At 45.7% G+C, this 18,431-nt stretch overlaps 1 protein-coding gene across 6 annotated transcripts in view; it reads left to right on the forward strand.

Moving 5' to 3' along the window:
• The window catches only part of PPFIBP2 (PPFIA binding protein 2), a 203,521-nt gene that overhangs the window by 42,027 nt on the left and 143,063 nt on the right, over window positions 1-18,431 (forward strand). For all 6 annotated transcript variants that reach the window (XM_084894163.1, XM_084894164.1, XM_084894165.1 and 3 more), the window contains 2 exons: window positions 907-1,020; window positions 12,642-12,773. In XM_084894163.1, coding sequence (XP_084750289.1) covers window positions 907-1,020; window positions 12,642-12,773 — 246 coding nt within the window. The remainder of the gene's footprint in view (window positions 1-906; window positions 1,021-12,641; window positions 12,774-18,431) is intronic.

The following is an 18,431-nucleotide window of genomic DNA, read 5'->3' on the forward strand; positions in this document are numbered from 1 at the left end:
TAGGGAGGTCACCCATTCCATTTCTTCACCTTTCTGGTCTGAGGCACTTGCTAGTTAAGAAAAAGAAACAAAAAGAAATGGATCCTGAGGCAGTTTGCTAACAGAGCAGGCAAAAAAATAAAAATAAAAAAAAAATCCTTTTCTTATATATTTAGGGTATTAATTTAAATAGTTTAGTAAAATTGTATTTTTCTAATTAATTCCACTAAATCTTTTCAGTGTTTTCCAGAAAGATGCCCCGTTTCCCTGCCACTGTATGTGCAGTGTGGCTTGTGGATATTTATGACTTAAGAGTCGTGTTTTGGCCTGTGAAGCACAAAACCCTTTCTGGAGCCAAGTTTTGTCAGTGCTAATGCATGCCCTTTGCGTCCCACATTCCTTAATCGCTTCAGAACACTCGCCTGATAGGTGAGCAGCCCTCACACCCTATGAGAGAGGTGAGGTCATTGGTTAGTCTCCACACAGCTTGGTCTGCTCTCCCACGTGAGGTGGCAGGAACCCAGGCAAGCCAGCCTGCTGTGCCTGGAGGTGGCAGGAACCCAGGCAAGCCAGCCTGCTGTGCTGTGCTGTGCCTGGAGGTCGGGGCTGCCAGAGGGATCTCTGGAAGAGGAATAAGAGCCAGGGTTCAGCCCAGAGGCAGCTCTTGTGACCGCTGCGCTGGGTGTTTTTCTCTTGAGCCTGTCAAGAGCAGGAAACGCGACCAAGGCTATTGAGACAGCTGAGACTCCCTGGCCAGGTAAGAAACCGGGAGTTTCCTTCATCCAGAACTCTTCCCCGACCTGCCTGCCACCCATCAAGCAGAAAAGCCAGTCTTCCTATGTAAGGAGCTGTGGCTGCAGGGCTCACCTCCGGGGGGAGCCATCCCTGCCCTTCCCTCCACTACCGCTGCTTCATTTCCCCCACCAGGTGAGTGTCCTCACAGACCAAGTGGAAGCCCAAGGAGAGAAGATTCGAGACCTGGAGGTGTGTCTGGAAGGACACCAGGTGAAGCTCAATGCTGCTGAAGAGATGCTTCAACAGGTAAGGGCGGACCGGGCTGAAGGCCCTGGGGTTCTAGTGTTCAAGCCCCTTTCTGTGTCAGGGTTAAGGCTCCTGCTTTCCCATCCTCCCTGGAAGTGGGATTGGCTGCTCAGTGTGTGGTGTTGATTCAGCAGGTGAAACCAGCTGGAACATTGAGCACTGCAGAGCAGGAGGGAGGTGGGGAGGGAGAGGGAGGAGCAGGCTGGCCGGCCATGAATAACCTGTTGGGCTGGTTAGACAGATTCCCAGGCAGCACTTTCTCCTGGTCTGATTCAGGGAAGGAGCTCTCTGTTGGCAAAGTCACCCTCATACTATCACGTGAACCCCAGCTTGACTGCAGGTAGCATGTGGGGTTTTAGAAAGCCAGTCGGTTAGCATATCTTTGTGCCCGTTTCCCAATCATTCTTCCCCTTCACACGCTTGTGTAGTCTTTGATGAAATGTATTACATAAATAATATTTTAATATAATTTAATATACACCAAGATGAAAAGTAAAATTAGCTGTTCTCCTCCCAGTCAAATAAATCTCTGAAATGTCTTCTCCTTATTTCCTTTTGGTCCTTCTTGTTATGTGTACTTATAATTTGCAGAATTCTATTCCCCATGCAGTGTAGTCCTAAGATTTTGTATGCTTCACATCACAGGTGTTCCCCCCCCCCCCCCCCCGCCCTTCTTTAAACTTGTCTGTGGAGTTGTCCTTACTGTCATTTATAAATATGTGAAAGTATCATAATTAATTGACTCTTCTACTCTTGAACAGTTTTAACTTATTATAAATAGTGAGCTATGATTTTTAGAAAGAATATTGAATTTTTATCAAAAGTCTTTTTAGAACCTATTGAGGAGCTATTTAGAATTTTACTTTATGAAATATATTAATACAGCTACTAAATAGGTTTCCTTAGCTTGCATCCTTCTTGCATTTTCAGTTACTAAATCATAACTAAAGTTTATGGGCGAATGCTTTGCAGCTCCTGGTATTGTTCTGGCATATAAAGGGTGCTCAGGTGCTTGCTGATTAAACAAGGAAAGTCAGTTCCTTCATATGAGGGGGTTTGATTAGATGACCGCTGACAATCTTTCCCCCAGAGCTCTGTTTTTTTATCAGCATAAAATTAAAATTGTTCAGAGGCTTAGACTCTCACCTTTGGTCTCAGGATAAACCTCTCAGCTCCCAGGTGTCTCCAGCGTTGTTTGAGTGTGTTTTGAAATGTTTTTTAAAAAGTCAAATGGCTTTATAAAAAAAATGAGTTCCAGCAGCTCGCAGGCTGTTACTAATTTGTTATTTTTTTCATTGCTGATGAATAAGTTACCACATTCTTGGCTCCATTCGATTTTCTCTTTCAATTGTGTGCCATTTCTCTTGCTCATCCTACTCCCGGAAAATCTGAGGCGTGATAGAAGTTGAGTCTTTCTATTTTTTTCTATTTATTTTAAAAGTTTTGACTATTTCCTTTAAAAAACCAAGAAAGCCAAGGTTGGTGTGGTTCAGTGGCTGAACGTTGACCTATGAACCAGGAGGTCAAGGTTCAATTCCTGGTCATAGCATATGCTCGGGTTGTGGGCTCAGCCCCCAGTTTGGAGCATGCAGGAGGCAGTTGATCAATAATTCTCTCTCATCATTGATGTTTCTGTCTCTCTCTCCCTCCACCTTCCTCTATGAAATGAGTAAAATGTATTTTAAAAAATAAAAATAAAAATCCAGGCAAGAAAATAGACTGATAGAAAAATCTCAAATGGCAGAAAAGCATTTTCACAAAGAGTACGTAGCACAACCCACTAGATTGTCTTTTCAAGGCTGCACAAGGTGTGGTTGAGTATGGGGCTGAGGCGGGAAGACTATGGAATATTATTAAAAAAATAATACAAACAAACAAAAAAAGACAGTTAAAAAAAAAAACAGAGAAAGAAAATTTGGACGTGGAAGGGAACTTGTCACGAAATTGTCAGGAGGAGGGTGTTTTAGGAAGGCAGGGCCTGGCAGGTAACCAGGCCTCAGAGGTCATGGCTGCAGTGAGGCCACTGAGTTCTCTGCAGCTGCCACAGCTGCTCTTCCAGGACTACCCTGCACCCCTCTCTGTGGCGGTGCTTCTGCTTCCTCATCAGAGTCTCCATCTAAGCAGTCACGCTGGTTCCCAGCACCACCCCAGGGAGTCTGTCTTGTCTGTCTATAGACTGGGTTTTAGAGTTTTGAAAAAGTCTTAAGCTCAGTCCCCCTGTATGTCCAGGGTATTCTGAATTTTTCTTGTGTGCTATGGGTTTGGTGACAGGCATGTGGTTTGCATGTTCCAACGAGGTGGATGCTTCAGCTTGGTATCTTTTGGAGTATAGTTCTTATTAGCCACCTCTAGGGTTTAAAGATATTCCTGAATTTAGCCATGACTTCCCTTCATAGCTTTCATTGCACTCTTTCAGGAGTAAAATGAAAGGAATGTGAAATACTCCTTCCTTGGCAAATTCTGGGGTTCATGTCTTAGGACGCATGTGCACCTCAGCTCTCACTCCTGTGTTTGCTGGACATGGTGGTGCCTGAGCTTGAGATCGTTAAGTTCCCCACTCCAAATCCCAAACTGAAAGTTCAAGCTTTCCCGAAATCTGCTGCTTTCCCAAAATCTGCTGCATGCTGACTGAAAAGACACTTCATTCGTGCAGCACAGCGTTGATGCGATGCCATTGGTGGCTTGGAGTATGCACATGTGTCTTCTGAGCTGGGGGCAGGAGAGACTTGCCTCATTTACTGTGTTATCCTGAACTGCAGGGCCCTCGGTTTCTGGTGATAGGAGCAAGAATGACTCATGGCCTTGAGGCAGAGAACAGAGGCAAACAATTGCCCATTTCTTCCAGTCCTCAGAAACCATCCCTGCCCTGAGCCAGCCTGGCCTCCTGCTCCAAGGCCTGCGGAGCTCTGAACAGTTTCTTTCACGGTCGGTCGTAGTCTGGGGCCTCCTGACTGTCGCTGGCACTGCTCCCCGGGGGCATGCTGTTCCGGCACACTGAGTGTGTCCCGCTAAAGGAGGCGGCTGCTACTCAACTCTAGCTGCCCGTGTGGGCCCTGTGTTGCTAGATAGTCCCATTTCTCACAAGCAGCTGGACATCCAGATTTAAAGATAAGTTTCTGTTTTTAAAATGACTAATTTAAATGGGGGGGAGGGGAAATACTGTTAGAACCACATGCTACATGTGGCTAAGCCTGGCCCACAGACCTCTAATCTGCAACCTCCGCTCCAGACTTTGTCCCCTCCACTGGCTGGAATAGCACTCGGTGGACTCAAGGAAACCCAAACCCAACCAGCACAGGCCAGCCCCTGTGCTTACAGGGGCTGCAAATCCCCTCTGAGCTCTCTCTCCCCTCAGCTATTCTCCTGACCAAAAACAGCCTCCCTCCTGGGGCCCAAGAGAAAGGAAGAGTGTTCCCCACCTAACTCATGAGCCACGCCCCCCTCAGTCTGGCCCGGCCCAGCCCAGCCCAGCCCCTGCTAACTCCTGATCTCTCATTCCCATCTGTTTTCTTTTCTGCATTAATCCATCCAGTCTCCAGAAATCAGAAAAAGAGAACATGAAGACCTTGGGGTTAGATGGGCCAACCAGGACCAAACGGAATCAGCATAAGGCCTGTCCACAAGGGCAACACATAGATTATGGACACAAGTTAAAGCTAATTATTACTTGTCTGCAACCCGATGCAGGCTGGGAAGGAGACAGCTGCAGCATCTCTTGGGACTGACTAGGAAGCACCTACTCAGATATAGTCTCAGACTCACTGAGCATATCTGGATTTTCTGGGGAACCTTCCCCATTAGGAAGAGACATTTCCCAGGAAATGTACAACTGGGTCTTCAAGGGGCCACAGCCCAGACCAGTTTTCACAGATCTGGGATGGTCTGGGTACAGAGCTCACGGGGCTGACCCTTGCCTTTTGTTCCCTGAGCAGGTAAAAGCCTTGTCCAGCTGCACCTCTGAGTGCTACACGCGGGGCTGTGCCAGTTCCGGGCCCAAAATAGCATCCTGGGAACATAGGCGTGGGCTAATGCCCCCTCTTGTGACCTGCTTCACTGGCAAGAAAATCTCTGTGTCACAGGGAGCATTCCCCATGGTCTGTTGATGTAGTTGAAGTCCCTGGTGGCTTTCTCTGAAGTAGCCTCCGTGGTTCTCTGGAGTCCAGAAGGTTCCTGCACAGCAAGCTCCTCTGCCTCCCCCATGGACTCTCTCTAGAGGGGATGACCTCAGGAAGGAAGCTGATGCTCTTCACTGGGTAAGAGGTTTTGATGGAGCTGGCAGCCAAACTCGGCACTTTGCAGAGACTGGCCATCTATGACGTCATCGGGGTCAAGAGCAGAAGCGATATTCAGTGTCAAAAAGAAGACAGAGGAGGGAAGCCAAGTGGAGAAGACGAAAGGATGCAGATCTCCTTGTGAGGACATAACCCAGCTGTGGGGAAACCGTGAAGGCCACCAGGCTCTGACTCAGTCCTCCTGCCTGACCTAGAGCTTCAGGCACTAGCAGCCTTATTGTTTTGGCTGCCTTTTAGGAGAAGTGCAGAGAGTGACAGATTTAGGGGACTGGGAGTCAAAGTCCATTACTTTCTGTAGGTTCACCACTTGTTGTTAATCTGGAAAAGTCAATGAACCTGTTTTTTATTTACAGGGAATGGGGTGGCAATATGGACTCGGTGTTGCCTACCTCTTACGCAGTGTTTCCCAAACTTCTCTCATGCTGAGTATCACCTGGTGGAGTTGTTAAACTACAGATTCCTGAATCCCAACTAAGAAGTGCTAAACTAGAATTATGTTCTAATTCCAATACTAACTAGTTAAGTATACAGTTTTATCTATATGTTCCCAAAAATTCTAGTTTAGCACTTCTTAGTTGGGATTCAGGGATCTGTAGGTTAACAACTCCACCAGGTGATTCTCATCATGAGAGAAGTTTGGGAAACACTGTCTTACAGCCACTGTACCGTTATTCCCGTTTTTGTTAAAACTGAGCACAATGGTCTGTGAGTCAAGACACTGAGCAGAGGACACGGGGCCTGAGACACAGGCCCTGCTCCTGCCTTGAGGCGACTGAGGGAGCAGTGTGCCCAGACGTGTGAGCCCAGCAAAGCCTCCAAGGTCCCGCTGACCGATTTCCCCAAAGCACCTTTAAGGGGGTATTTCTGTCTCAAAAAGAACATTAAGCTGAGCCATGGACAAGGTCCTGTGCGGCCCAGGTCTGTCTGGGGAGGCGAGACACCAGAGTCATGAGTGAAGAAAACAGGGTTTTTGACAGTTATTCCCGAAAATCCCCCAGGAGGTTATGAGGCAGAAGTAACTCAGTTCCTCCAGTTTTTCATTTGCCGTTGGCTCTCCGGGCCATGGTGTGAAGTAGGCACTATCCCCCTTGTGACAGATCAGGGAGCGCAGGTTGTAAGAGAGGATTTCAGCAGCAGGGACTGATCAGGATCCAACTCGGGTCAACGGCAAGCAGCTCTCTGCACCGTGTTGATCATGCACGAGGCTTCCGGCAGGGCCTGGGCCTCTTGTTCCAAAGGGCAAAGGACACATTTTCCCTTTCATGTCTTTCCGAGCCGTCCTTGCCTTCCGGTTTCAGATTGCCGGTCTGGCCCAGTCCTCGTCGCCGATCAGTATAACTCCCTGGTAGTGTTCCGCACTTAAAGACGGAGGTAATTGTTTCAAGATGTAGCCCTTGAAGGAGAGAACCAGTTGAAAGGCAAACTCTTTTTATCAGCTCTGGTCAGAAACAGCTTTGGAAACAGGAAGTGACGATTTGCTCTGAGATGTCAGCTTTTTTTTTTCATCTCCAAGAAAGGAGATGTACCGCCCTTCTGGAAGAAATTACTGGTGGTGGTGAAATGAGAGGGGGGCGTGATCTTTTTGTCCACTGCTTTTTTTTAAAGTTTCATTACCCAGTTTTATGGTCTTTCAGAGTAAGAAAAGCAAAACACCCGCCTCCCTATCCCTTTGCTTGCTCATTTACACAGGTTGAAACAATTGGGAGAGCAGAGCCAGGGCTGCATATGAAGTCTGCCTGCTAGTCTCCAGCCCCCTCTCTGTCCCTCCTCACCCCTCCCCTGACATTACTGTGGCTGCATGACCCCAAGAGGTTCCCTGCAGGCCTTGCCCCGCAGGTCTGAGCAGAGGCCAAGCCTTGGTTCTCCAGACAAGCAGGCTGGATCCAGAGATAGATAATCCCCAGTCTTGGACTTGAGAGCTAAGGCAACCAAGACTTTTTCTTAAGGGGGAGACAATAAGGCCATCAAAGGAGAAGGAGAAAAAGAAAGAAAGGTCAGAAAACCCAAAAGGAAGTGGCAAGAAGTAGCCTGCACTGATGAGTGGAGGAAGGGAGTCAGTGGGAGCTGAAATGTGTAAGTTACATCTGAAACTGTCCCCAGAAGCAGAATGTTTCTGTGTCCTACCTGGTGGAGGCAGGCATCCTATCAAGAAGTGACAGGCAAGTGAGGAAGAAGAGGCAGCAGGGCAGATCATTCTTTCTAGAGCTTGGGGAGGGAGGAGACAGACAGACGGCATTCACACACCACCACACAGAGCAGGCACTGGCCTGGTGAGCGCTCACAGGAGTCGGTGGTGGTTGCTCGAGGGGAAGGCCAGGTCAGGGGGGGAAGGTTCTTTCAAATGTCAGAAATCTGATCATGTTTCTAGCCGGAGAAATAGAGGCTGATGGTGAGGGAGAGATTAAATGCCTGTCAGAGTGGATGATTAATGGGCCTACCCTAGAGTAGCACGGACTTGCTGGGAACTTCCTGGAAGGCAGCACAGAGGTGAAGGAGAGCCTAGGACCATGTGAGCAGGCGTCATTCCTGAGTTACCAGCCGGAGGGAGGAACAGGACCAGAAGGCAGGGAACAAAGGCAAATGCCACCGGTTGACCAGGGACGGAGTCTGAAGTCGCATGGAGCCGGGTGAGGATGGCGTGAAGGGTGGAGAGACTGAGAAGTGGTCAGCAACAGGAAGGTGGGTCCGATGGGGCAGTTCAGGAGCCAACTCTGCAATCGCTGTGTTTTTTAACGTGTGCTTTTTATGTGCAACCTAGAAACTTCCTGGGCTAGGGGACAGTTCTTAAAGGTGGAAGGGCCTGACTGAGGAGTTGGCTCTGTGCAGTCCTCCCAGACTAACCTTGTAAAGGAGGTATGGCTGGCTTTCTCTAAGACCTGGATGTAAGATGTATGAATGAGAGACGATTCTGGGAAGCTTTGAAATGGAAAAGACGGAAGTTCAATGAGTGATCAGATAATTAAAAAAACATTTCCAGTAAATATGAGGAGAGGTTATTTGAGGAGAGGAGGGGGGAAGGGTGGGGTTTAGGGATTGAGGAGAATGGAAAAGATTTGGAATGTTCTCTGAAAGGAACCAGCCAGAGATGAATAGAAGTTTTGCCAGGCAGTATTGGAAGATCAGCTGTAATTAAATAGCAGCAGCTGTAATTAAATAGCATACATTTGCATGGAAACCAGTTGGCATCATTAAATGCCTTTTACCAGCGATCCTCAGGCAAAGGGGAGTGGAAATATGGAAAAAGGGCTTTCAGGTTTAGCACAGGCTGGGCTCCGGTAACGAAAATGCCCATCAGGTCTAGGGGCTTCAGGGATGAGCTGGACAAGGGGTGTTCTGCTGCTGACATTATCCAATAATAATGACCTCAAAGGTGAGAGGATAAGAAGGATAAGAAGGCAAATATTGCTTAAAGGAAGTTAGTAATCTAGGAAAATAGAGGGTTATTAAGTAACTAGCTGCCACCGAGGAAGAAATTAAAGGTTACTGGAGTAAATGGGACAGTTGGAAAGTTAGACTCTAACTTAGAGGATTGTGGTCAGAAGAGAGAATTTCTGAGTTGAAGATTTTAGAAGCAGAGCAAACACATTCCGGACAAAAGTGAGGGCCAGGCTGTGGCCATACTGCTGAGAGACTGAAACAAAGTGGAAGCAAAGCCTGTTGGTGCTGAAGCCAAGAAACTGTATACCAGAGTGAAGCCAGCGTGAGTACGGAAAGGAAGACAAACAAGGGTGTTGAAGCTGCTGAGGAGATGGAATGTGCTCAGAGCAGGTAGAGAAGCTGTTGATCAAAAGACAGCATGACCGGATGACTATATTGGGTTCTAGGTACTTGGGGAAAATGTGACGTTACTGAACGTGCTGCCTTAGAAGAGGCGGGCAGACCTAGACCACCAATAGGGACAAACAGTGGTCTGGAAGTAGTCTCAAACTTCCAGGGGGGAAGGGATTCTGTACCTTGGGTTGTTGGAGCAGAATGGTCTTCACCTGACAGACTAGGGAGGATGTGTCATATGGGGTGAATGTCAGGATCAGCTCATAAAGGAGCAGTTAAGACTCCTTTAGGTTGGTTAAATCCTATTAAGACACATAAGACTAAGGTTACAGTACATAATAGTGGCTGAAGGCCATGTGTGGCCTGGAGTTGGAGAATTGGAGCTGGGCTGATTTTGAGTTCAGAGTGAGGGATGGTATGTATGTATGTATGTATGTATGTTTGTTTGTATTTATTTATTTATTTATTTATTTATTTATTTATTAAAAATGCGCTTTTATTGATTTCAGAGAGGAAGGAAGAGGGGGAGAGAGAGGGATAAAAACATCAATGATGAGAGAAAATCATTGATCAGCTGCCTCCTGCATGCTCCACACTGGGGTTCGAGCCTGCAATCCAGTCATGTAACCTGACCAGGAATCCAACCATGATCTCCTCATTCATGGGTTGATGCTCAACCATTTAGCCACACCGGCCAGGTGGGACAGTATTTATTAATGACAAAGATGATGGGTGATGGTAGTGAAAGGTAGAGGTCACGCTAACGGCCATAAGCTGGGAGAAAGTAAATGAAAGTTTTGTTATTGACAGAGTATGTGAAATTAAGCAGCCCCAGGTTTCTAATGAAAACTTTCGTGAGGACATTCTTGGAATGTTAGTGTGACCAATTGGAGGACTGGCATGACCAATTGGAATGCTATTGGAATTTTAGTGAGACCAATTAGAACACTATCCTCATCAGCTCGAACATTGGTGTGACCAATTACAGCCTGGCATAAACTAGCTAGAGGGATTTTGACAATGATGGAAATAGATAGGAATCTTAGCTTTCAAAAGAGATACATTCTGAGTTATTATTGTTTTTAATCCTACCAAGGCAGTAGTTTGAATGCAGTTAGCAGACAAACTGTATACTAGTAAATGTCATCTTAGGATATTCAAGCACACAGCAGGTTGTTTTTAACTCTCAGATCCTAGGGCCTTGGTATCTGGTAGATATTTTAAAATGTATTTGTAGAATAAATGATTAAAATCTAATGGAAGAATATTTTCTGCTCTCAGCACTCCAAAGCAACATTTTATCATCTCATAGAGCTTGATTTGCAGAATTGCTCCTTCTAACCTTGGCCTTGGTGTCTGGGAAGCTCATGTACACATTCTAGTTCATTGCTAGCTGTGTATAGAACTTTAACATGACTCTAATAACCAACGATAACTCTGGCTTCAATTTCTTTTCTTACCTGCTTTAGTTTTTACGATTTATTTTTTAACTTGAATTATATATTTGTGCAAACTGCCTGAAGAAATTTTTGGAATAAGCAGGTTGGTGGAAGGATAGAGAGCTAAACCTAGAATTATGAGGTCCTGGAGGCAGAGAGAATTATGAGGAGGTGGAGGAAGAGAGAGAGGTGAGGAAGGAGGAGGAGGTAGGGGCGAGTGGGAGATGTAGGGGAGGATTACATCTAAGTTACTTGCCCCAGAAAATGCCATCGTCTTCACCTAGAGAAGAACTTTTACAGCCTTAACACCAGGCGCTAGTGAGTAGTACGTACACAGCAACAAGTTGTCTTTTTGAGTGGTATTTCCTGGGCTCAGTAAATATTAGTTGGTTGCCTTTTTTTTTTCAGCATGTGTTTTTTATTTCTCTTAAAATTCTTGAACTTCTTCCTCTGTTTGGAAAACAGCGTGGTACAGAAATAAATTTGGAGTCATCAGACCTTGGTTTGAAAATTAACTCTGCTGTTGACTGGCATGTGTCCTTGGCCAAGATAGGTCAATTTCTGGACTCATTTCCTCCATCTGTAAACTTGGGATAATAATATTTACTGCCAAATTCCTGGGAGGATTTATGGAGAGGATGTATGTAAACTACCCAAAAGTGTCTGGCACAGAGGAGACAGTGAATCCAGGCCCAAGGCTCGACCCCAATTACATTGGACACACTTATCAGGCTGTCTCCTTACGACCAAGCGGCCCTCCATTCTGGCAGGGCTGTGCTGTTGCCTCTGCTCTGAGGGCCAGCTTCTCGTCTGGCTGACCCAGGAAGAGCGGCCTTCTTGGCCCAGGGCTCAGTGAGCTTATTTTGCTGATTTGACTTCTAAATACTCACCCCCTCAGATTAGCAGACAGACAATTTGTAGCCTGGCTTTCTGCAGTCCTGAGGGCCTTTTAGCCTAGAGAATCATGTATTCAAGTTCAAATTTGTCTTGTGTGGTTTGGCTTATGATCTGAGGACAGTTCAGAATATGTGAAATCACAGCTGTTGGGTCGAAATGGTGTTGGGATCACCATTCTCTTCCTAGGGTTGGGCTGTGCAAAGCGTTACAGAATGCTCCGACCATGGAGGGATAGTGTGTCTTTACCGTCTGCTCATTTCACCGGCTGCTCTCCAACTTGCCATAGTATGTTCTCCTTCTAGGACCTGTGTATTCAGTGTCTGCCATATGCTAGGATTTGGGACCATATGGAACATTGCTTTTTCCAGTAGAGAAATGTGTTGCCACTGGACTTGGGGAAATGCTCCTGTTTTTTAAGGTTCTTCATAATTCCTAGTAATGCTGAGCAGGTGTTTTGCCAGTGACCTTTGTTTTTTGCCTTATTTATGCCTTTAGGTGTAGGTACTAACGTCAGTTGTCTACTATTGTTCTACTGATGGCAGGACTCCCCTGGGGAGTCCTTACAATAAGGAAAGAAGTCATCTTACTTACGTCCCACAGTGGCAAATTGTAATTTTGGTGTGGCCTAGGAAAGTTCCTCTCATGTAATCAGAATCTAATAAAATCACCGAGTAAATGCTCATTGAACATCTCCTTTCTGCACCTGCTCCTTCTAGGGTCTTTGCCGTGAGATCTTACAATGTAAAGTGTTCAAGATTGTGCTGAAGAGCGACTGAGCTCAGGGGGTTATAGGAATATTTTAGTTTTGAAAAAATAAATTGCCATAAGCTTTTTTTGTTTGTTTGTTTTATTTTAGTGGAAAAGGACCTGTTGCTTTGCCTAAAAGTAGAGATGAGAAATTTAATACTTCAAGAGTATGCATTCATTTTTTTTTTTTCCCCTACTGGGAAATAATGAATAATGTTTTCTCTGGCAAATAAGTTTTTTTTTAAAAGTAGCTCACATGTCTGTGATAGCAGAGTGGGTAGTGGCAAGGGCTGTGCCATCCCCAAACGACTGATCTTCATCTCAGCCCATCCCTACTAGGCTGTGGCTTCTAGGCATCAGTCTCGGCCCCGTGTCGTCCAGCACACAAGTGAGAGATTGCCTTATGTGCTTATGGAGTAGAAATGTCCTTGTTGTCGTGGAGGCTTATGATTTTGGGATCTGTCTTTTCTTGCAGGAGCTGCTAAGTCGCACATCTCTGGAGACTCAGAAGCTCGATCTGATAACTGAAGTGTCTGATCTGAAGCTCAAGCTGGTTGGCATGGAGAAGGAGCAGAGAGAGCAGGAGGAGAAGCAGAGAAAAGCAGAGGTGAGTGTAACACACCAAATTCCAGGGGGACCCATACTGTCCTAAGCTCGGAGCAGGGGAAGCTGTCCCTTAAGTGGACTCAGTCCATCTCATCAATCCTGGGCCTGGCAGCCACTGGGAGCCAGAAACATCTATGCACTAGAGACACAATGATCTATCTGTTAATACCAGGTTATCAGGTTTTGCTGTGGCTGCAAATTTCAGCAATGCCCAAACCACCCAGTTTTGGCTCTAAGGCTTTGTCCTCCCTCCGGCTGCTGACAAGGATGGAAAAGGAGGCAGTAGTTGGGGGAGGATCGGGCAAGATGTAGAGGGACACGGGATGTCTTCAGTGAACGCCAGGGTAATGGTACGTGGCTGGGATGGAGTCAGCTGCCTCACAGGCCACAGTCACTATATCCAAGGAGTCTGGTGTGCACTTCACTAACCAGGTGGCACCTTAGACTATGTGCTGCTTTCCTCCTGCTGGGGCCCATAGGCACAGGCCTCTCTCAGAGAATGTTTTCCTGTTTTTTCGTTTTGTTTTTTTGTTTTTCCAGGCTCCATATGCCATTGTCTAGAACATACTAGACTCCTTATTTGGATAAACATTTAGAAACTTTTAGAGTTGGAGCTATTGTATTTGAGAGAGATAGCCTGTTTTAACACTAGATAACCATCTCCTGTGTGCCTCTACCTACAAGTCCCTGTGTTCTCATCTGGCAACGTGAGATGTGAAAGGGAGATAGGCTCTAGGTTTAGAAACACCCGGTCCCCTTACTGGCCTAACTGTTAAATAGCCTTAGGAACATTAACCAGTTAGCTACTTAATCTCTCTGAACTCCAGTTTCTTTATCTATAAGATAGATAACTACTTGAAGTCCACACAAAATCACAAAAGTTGAGTCCCTATTATAGTATCTGCCATTTTGTAGATAGTTGGTTTAACTTCATCCCCTCCCTCGATGTAGGATCTCCAAAATCTGAAGGTGGATATTGTTGTTGTTTTTTCTATGAAGTGGCATCGTTATTGTGCACTGACACCTGTCACATTTCTGTGTTTACTGGGTGAACACGGGTAACTGAGACACGTCTAACATGTGGGCATATTCCTTGCATTGCTTTTGAGGACATGCTCATTAGTAAGACGTACTGTTGCCAAAAGAAGGTCTCTCCATTAAGCTGAGGACAGTATCTGCTGGTGATCAAGAATACAGGCTCTGAATCACATCTCCTGGCTGTAATCCAAGCTGGGCTACTCAGGAGCTTTGTGATCTTAGGCAAGTAATTTGACCACCCGAACCTCAGTTTCTTCTGTAAAAAGGAGATAGTAATACATACTTCCTATTTCCTGGGCTGTTCTGAGTAAGGAATGAGATAATATATGTAGCGTCCTTAGCATAGTGCTGTACAGACAGTAATAGATTTTTTTTTAATCTTTATTGTTGGAAGTATTACAGATGTCCCCTTTGTTTGTTTGTTTTTTGCCATTGAACTAGCAGTGTAAGAAATACAAACCAGCCAGGTTTTACTGGCCGTGTTGTAAAGAATGCTAGAAAGGAAATGTGGACCTACATGCATTGTTATATATGACAAAGGTCACACAGACTGGAAGTTCATCTGTGTGAAGTGCTAGTTGAGTAGACTATGCTTCTTACATATTCACAGAGAAACAATTAAATGTTCTCCGGGTTCAGGGTTAATTTTACCAATGTTCCAAGATGTGTGGCTACATGTGAACATACGTTAAGGCTCTGGGGGAAGAATTCAATAGATTCTGTGAGAAGGCTCCAGGTGGCAAAGATTCAACTCGAAACCACATACATTTTATTTTTTTTAAGGCGGAAGGGGTATTAGGTCACAAAACTTGAAGAGTCCAGGGTTTAAAAAACCAACAGCACTAGGTCCAGGTGACCTCGCAAGGTCCTTAGAAACCAGCCTTCGTGTATCACTTGGTTCTGTCTTAGCCTTATTCTCAGAAAGGCTGTCCCCATGTGGTGGCAGAGATGGCCATCCACAACTCCATCCTAGGAGCCTGCCAGACAGAGATTCTCTTTCTGCAGCAGAAGCCCCAGGATTGTGCCTTATTAGGTCAATTTGGGTCACAGGCCTGGTCCTGAACCAGCCACTGCAAGGAGCATGCAGCCACATACGGGGATGTGTACACCTGAGCCCAAAGAGATACGGTAGTACCAAGCCGGGCAGCTCAGCTCCCTCCTAGGGAGACCGGAAGGAAGGAGAACTCACACTTCTGGGCCAAGTACAGCTAACACAGCCCTTTTACGATTTGCTTTATTTCTTTCTTTTTGGAAGGATTGTTTTTAAATCTGAATTTTTTGTTTTTGTTTTCCATTCGGCTCTTTATTTCTGCGGCAACATAGACCCTGAGCTGCTGGCTGCAGTCCTATCAGATAGCAGCCCTCCCTAGCCTAGAATGCAAACACCCCCAAAACACGTTTTCTTTTCTTTTTAAAAAAATATTTTTATTGATTTTTTTACAGAGAGGAAGAGAGAGGGATAGAGAGTTAGAAACATCGATGAGAGAGAATCATCGATCAGCTGCCTCTTGCACATCCCCTCCTGGGGATGTGCTCGCAACCAAGGTACATGCCCTTTACCGGAATCGAACCCGGGACCTTTCAGTCCGCAGGCCAATGCTCTATCCACTGAGCCAAACCAGTTTCGGCCCGAAACACGTTTTCTATTCTTGTGATTCAACATCACCTTTGCTGCCATGCCCAGGACCTCCACAGTCTGCATCTGCTGGAGACTTAAAAGGGCAGGGATGCTGCTCCCGCTGCTCTGCTGTCCTGGGCCTGGGCTGTTTATTTTGAACGGGGCGTCCAGCTAGCTGAGGTTACCAGAGGTTGTAGTTTCATGAGTAAACGGAACGCTGCTTTCCATTCGGCACACTGCTGTTTTTTCCAGTGTTTAGCCTAAGGCCTGATTGCTTGGGGTTTGGAACAGGCAGGAACTTTTTTTTTGTTGTTTTTTGAAGTAGCCAGATTGTAATAAACTCCTTCCATTTTATGTTTCCATGAAAAAAAGGAAGAAAAAAGGGCGGGGTGTTATTGACAAGAGCATTGCAGATTGTTCTTTCTGTCTGTTCTGATCTCACTCTAACCAGCCTCCTGCTGCCTGTAGTTGTGGAAGCCATTCCGAATGGTGGGCTGAGGACTGTGAGAGGCAGGTTTCTGGTCAAACGGAGAGTCCTGACGGGCAGCCTTGCTCAGGAGTGAGTCAGTGGCCTCAATGAAATAGGGGCGATTACTCGCTTTCCGGTATTTGCTTTACTTTTTTCTTATCAGCCTATCAGCTCTGGGCCATTTCAGGGAATCTAAGTTTGGATCAGTTAGATTTACTCCTGAAAGGCGGGTTGCAGGAAGGGTGGCTGACCTGGAAACTAAAAATCAGAATTAAGAGGATGGAACATGAAAGAGAGAGATTCGGAGGCAAAGGAAGCCCTGGTGGTTCACCATGTCAGAGCCATGCCCTTCAGGGGGATCTTCCTTGAGAAGGAGGTGAGCATCCCTGAGCATGGTGTATGGACACACCTGCCGCTGGGCCCCTGGGTGGGACCCAAAGGGCTTTGTGAGGAACACCAGAGCTGCCTGTAGTGAGGGAGCAGGGACCCAGCCGGGCTGGGGTGTGAAGTCAGCCCTGATGATCAGGGATGTGCACAAGCATGAGGAGAACCAGAAAGAATTTTAGGATTTCCTGGCAGAAGATGGAATGTCATACAGCAAGCAGGTCAAACTCAAAGGCTAACACAGGCCAAATGAATGAGGCATGCAGCCAGCAGACCACGAGTTTGACATACTTGTTTTACAGCCCAGCTGGTGGGGTCATGCCTTCTCTCTCCCGATGGTAAGGCCTTTGGAAGGGCGGGATTCTGTTTTCTGAATTGAGCAACTAGAATAATGGACTTGAAGTATGGAGCAAGGGCTGGGAAAATAGTGTTTTCTCAAAGAGCTGGCCTGGTGAGGGGAGTTTTATTCTTGTTTTTATCCTCTTTTGTTTTATTTACTTATTTTCATTAACATAGAACATATTCTCCAATAATTTAAAATTCAAATGTTCAAAAAGGTGAATATAGCAAAAATTCTCCTTCCATGTGCTCCCCAGCCAGCCATGAGGAACTAATGCTATCCGTTTGTTTTTTAAGCTTCCAGAGTTATTTTATGCATGGACAAGCACATTTATTTGGAGATCTATCTATAAATATATGCACATATACATTTTTGCTACATTAAAAAAAACCTCCTCATTTATACTTATATCTGCATATTATTCTACTATCTGCTTATGCCCTAATTTACTTAAATATTTTTTGAAAGTTGATTTTAGAGAGAGAAGAAGGGAACGTGAGAAACAGAGAGAGAGAGAGAGAGAGAGAGAGATTCCTCCTGTTCCCGACCATAGTAAACCCACAACCTGGGCATATGTCCTCACCAGGAATCGAACCGGCAGCCCCTTGGTGCATGGGACAATGCTCAATCAACTGAGCCACACTGGCCAGGGACCTAATTTATCCACCCAGTTCTCTTTTGATGGACATTTAAGTTATTGCTAAGTATTGGCTATTATAAAAATGCTCATACATGTGTGAGGAGGATATAGAAGTGGAACTGGGTCCAAGGGTACAATGCAATTTTGAAATTTTGACAGGTATTTCCAATCACCCCATAGACCATAGTGGTTATATTTTTACCTGTGATGTAGAAGAGTGCCAAGAAAGTAGTAAACTGAAGGAAAAGAGAGAAAAAGTCAAGTTGTGAACAAGTTTAACAGGAAAGCTGGTGTGGGAGAGACTCTGATTATGGGAGGTGCCCAATAGTTTCACATATAAAATGAACCATAAAAAAGAACTTTGATGGTTGGCAAAGCAGGAGTAAATGAGCAGAGATTACAACACAGAACAGCAATTAGAACCTCATAAATGTCACCTGCACATCATGAAATGGGGCCCAAGAATGGAAGAAACAGACCTGCTAAGAAAGGTGATGGGCTGGCCCTGTAGACAGGAATTATGAAAGTATGTTTTATACAAGTGCCATGCCTGAGGATAGACATGCTGGAAAACATAGTGTCACATGGATGGGGAGAATTAAAGGAGAGGGTCCCAGCAGTGCTGGGGCATCCCTCAGGGTCACCCCGAGCAGAGCTGGGAATGCTCTCCTGGTACAGACCCCAGGCTGACTAAGGCGGGCCAGGGGCAGTGGAAGAGAGCTCCTAACAGTCTCCTCCAGCGGAACACAGGGATTTGAGTTAATATTTGAGTTAGTTCTTGGTCTCTTCTCCCCTTTTCTAGAGTTTCCATCTGGAGGGCAGAGAGAGACACTGGGAAAACTGCCACTCTCTTGTGGAAGCAAAAGGAGAAAATGGTTTATGAGGAAAAGTGATGGGTGCCAGGAAAGGGTGGTCATTGTCGTTTGAGAGTTCATGACAGTGAGGGAGAGAAAACTGTGCCTAGACAGACATGCACATTGCAAACCATGACTCTAAACGTTCAGAGACAAAACAGGAGATGACTCAGGAACACTGAACTACTTTAAAAATAATATAGTTCTGATTGCACAATCTCACAAATAATGCCAATAAAAAGAAAAGGCTTAGAGGTACCTTGAGAGAAACTCATTTTCAAAGGGGCTTGTACAAAAGATAGAAGGACAAAGAAAA

Source organism: Pipistrellus hanaki (genome assembly GCF_964339955.1).
Source record: "Pipistrellus hanaki genome assembly, chromosome: 9".
Taxonomy (NCBI): domain Eukaryota; kingdom Metazoa; phylum Chordata; class Mammalia; order Chiroptera; family Vespertilionidae; genus Pipistrellus; species Pipistrellus hanaki.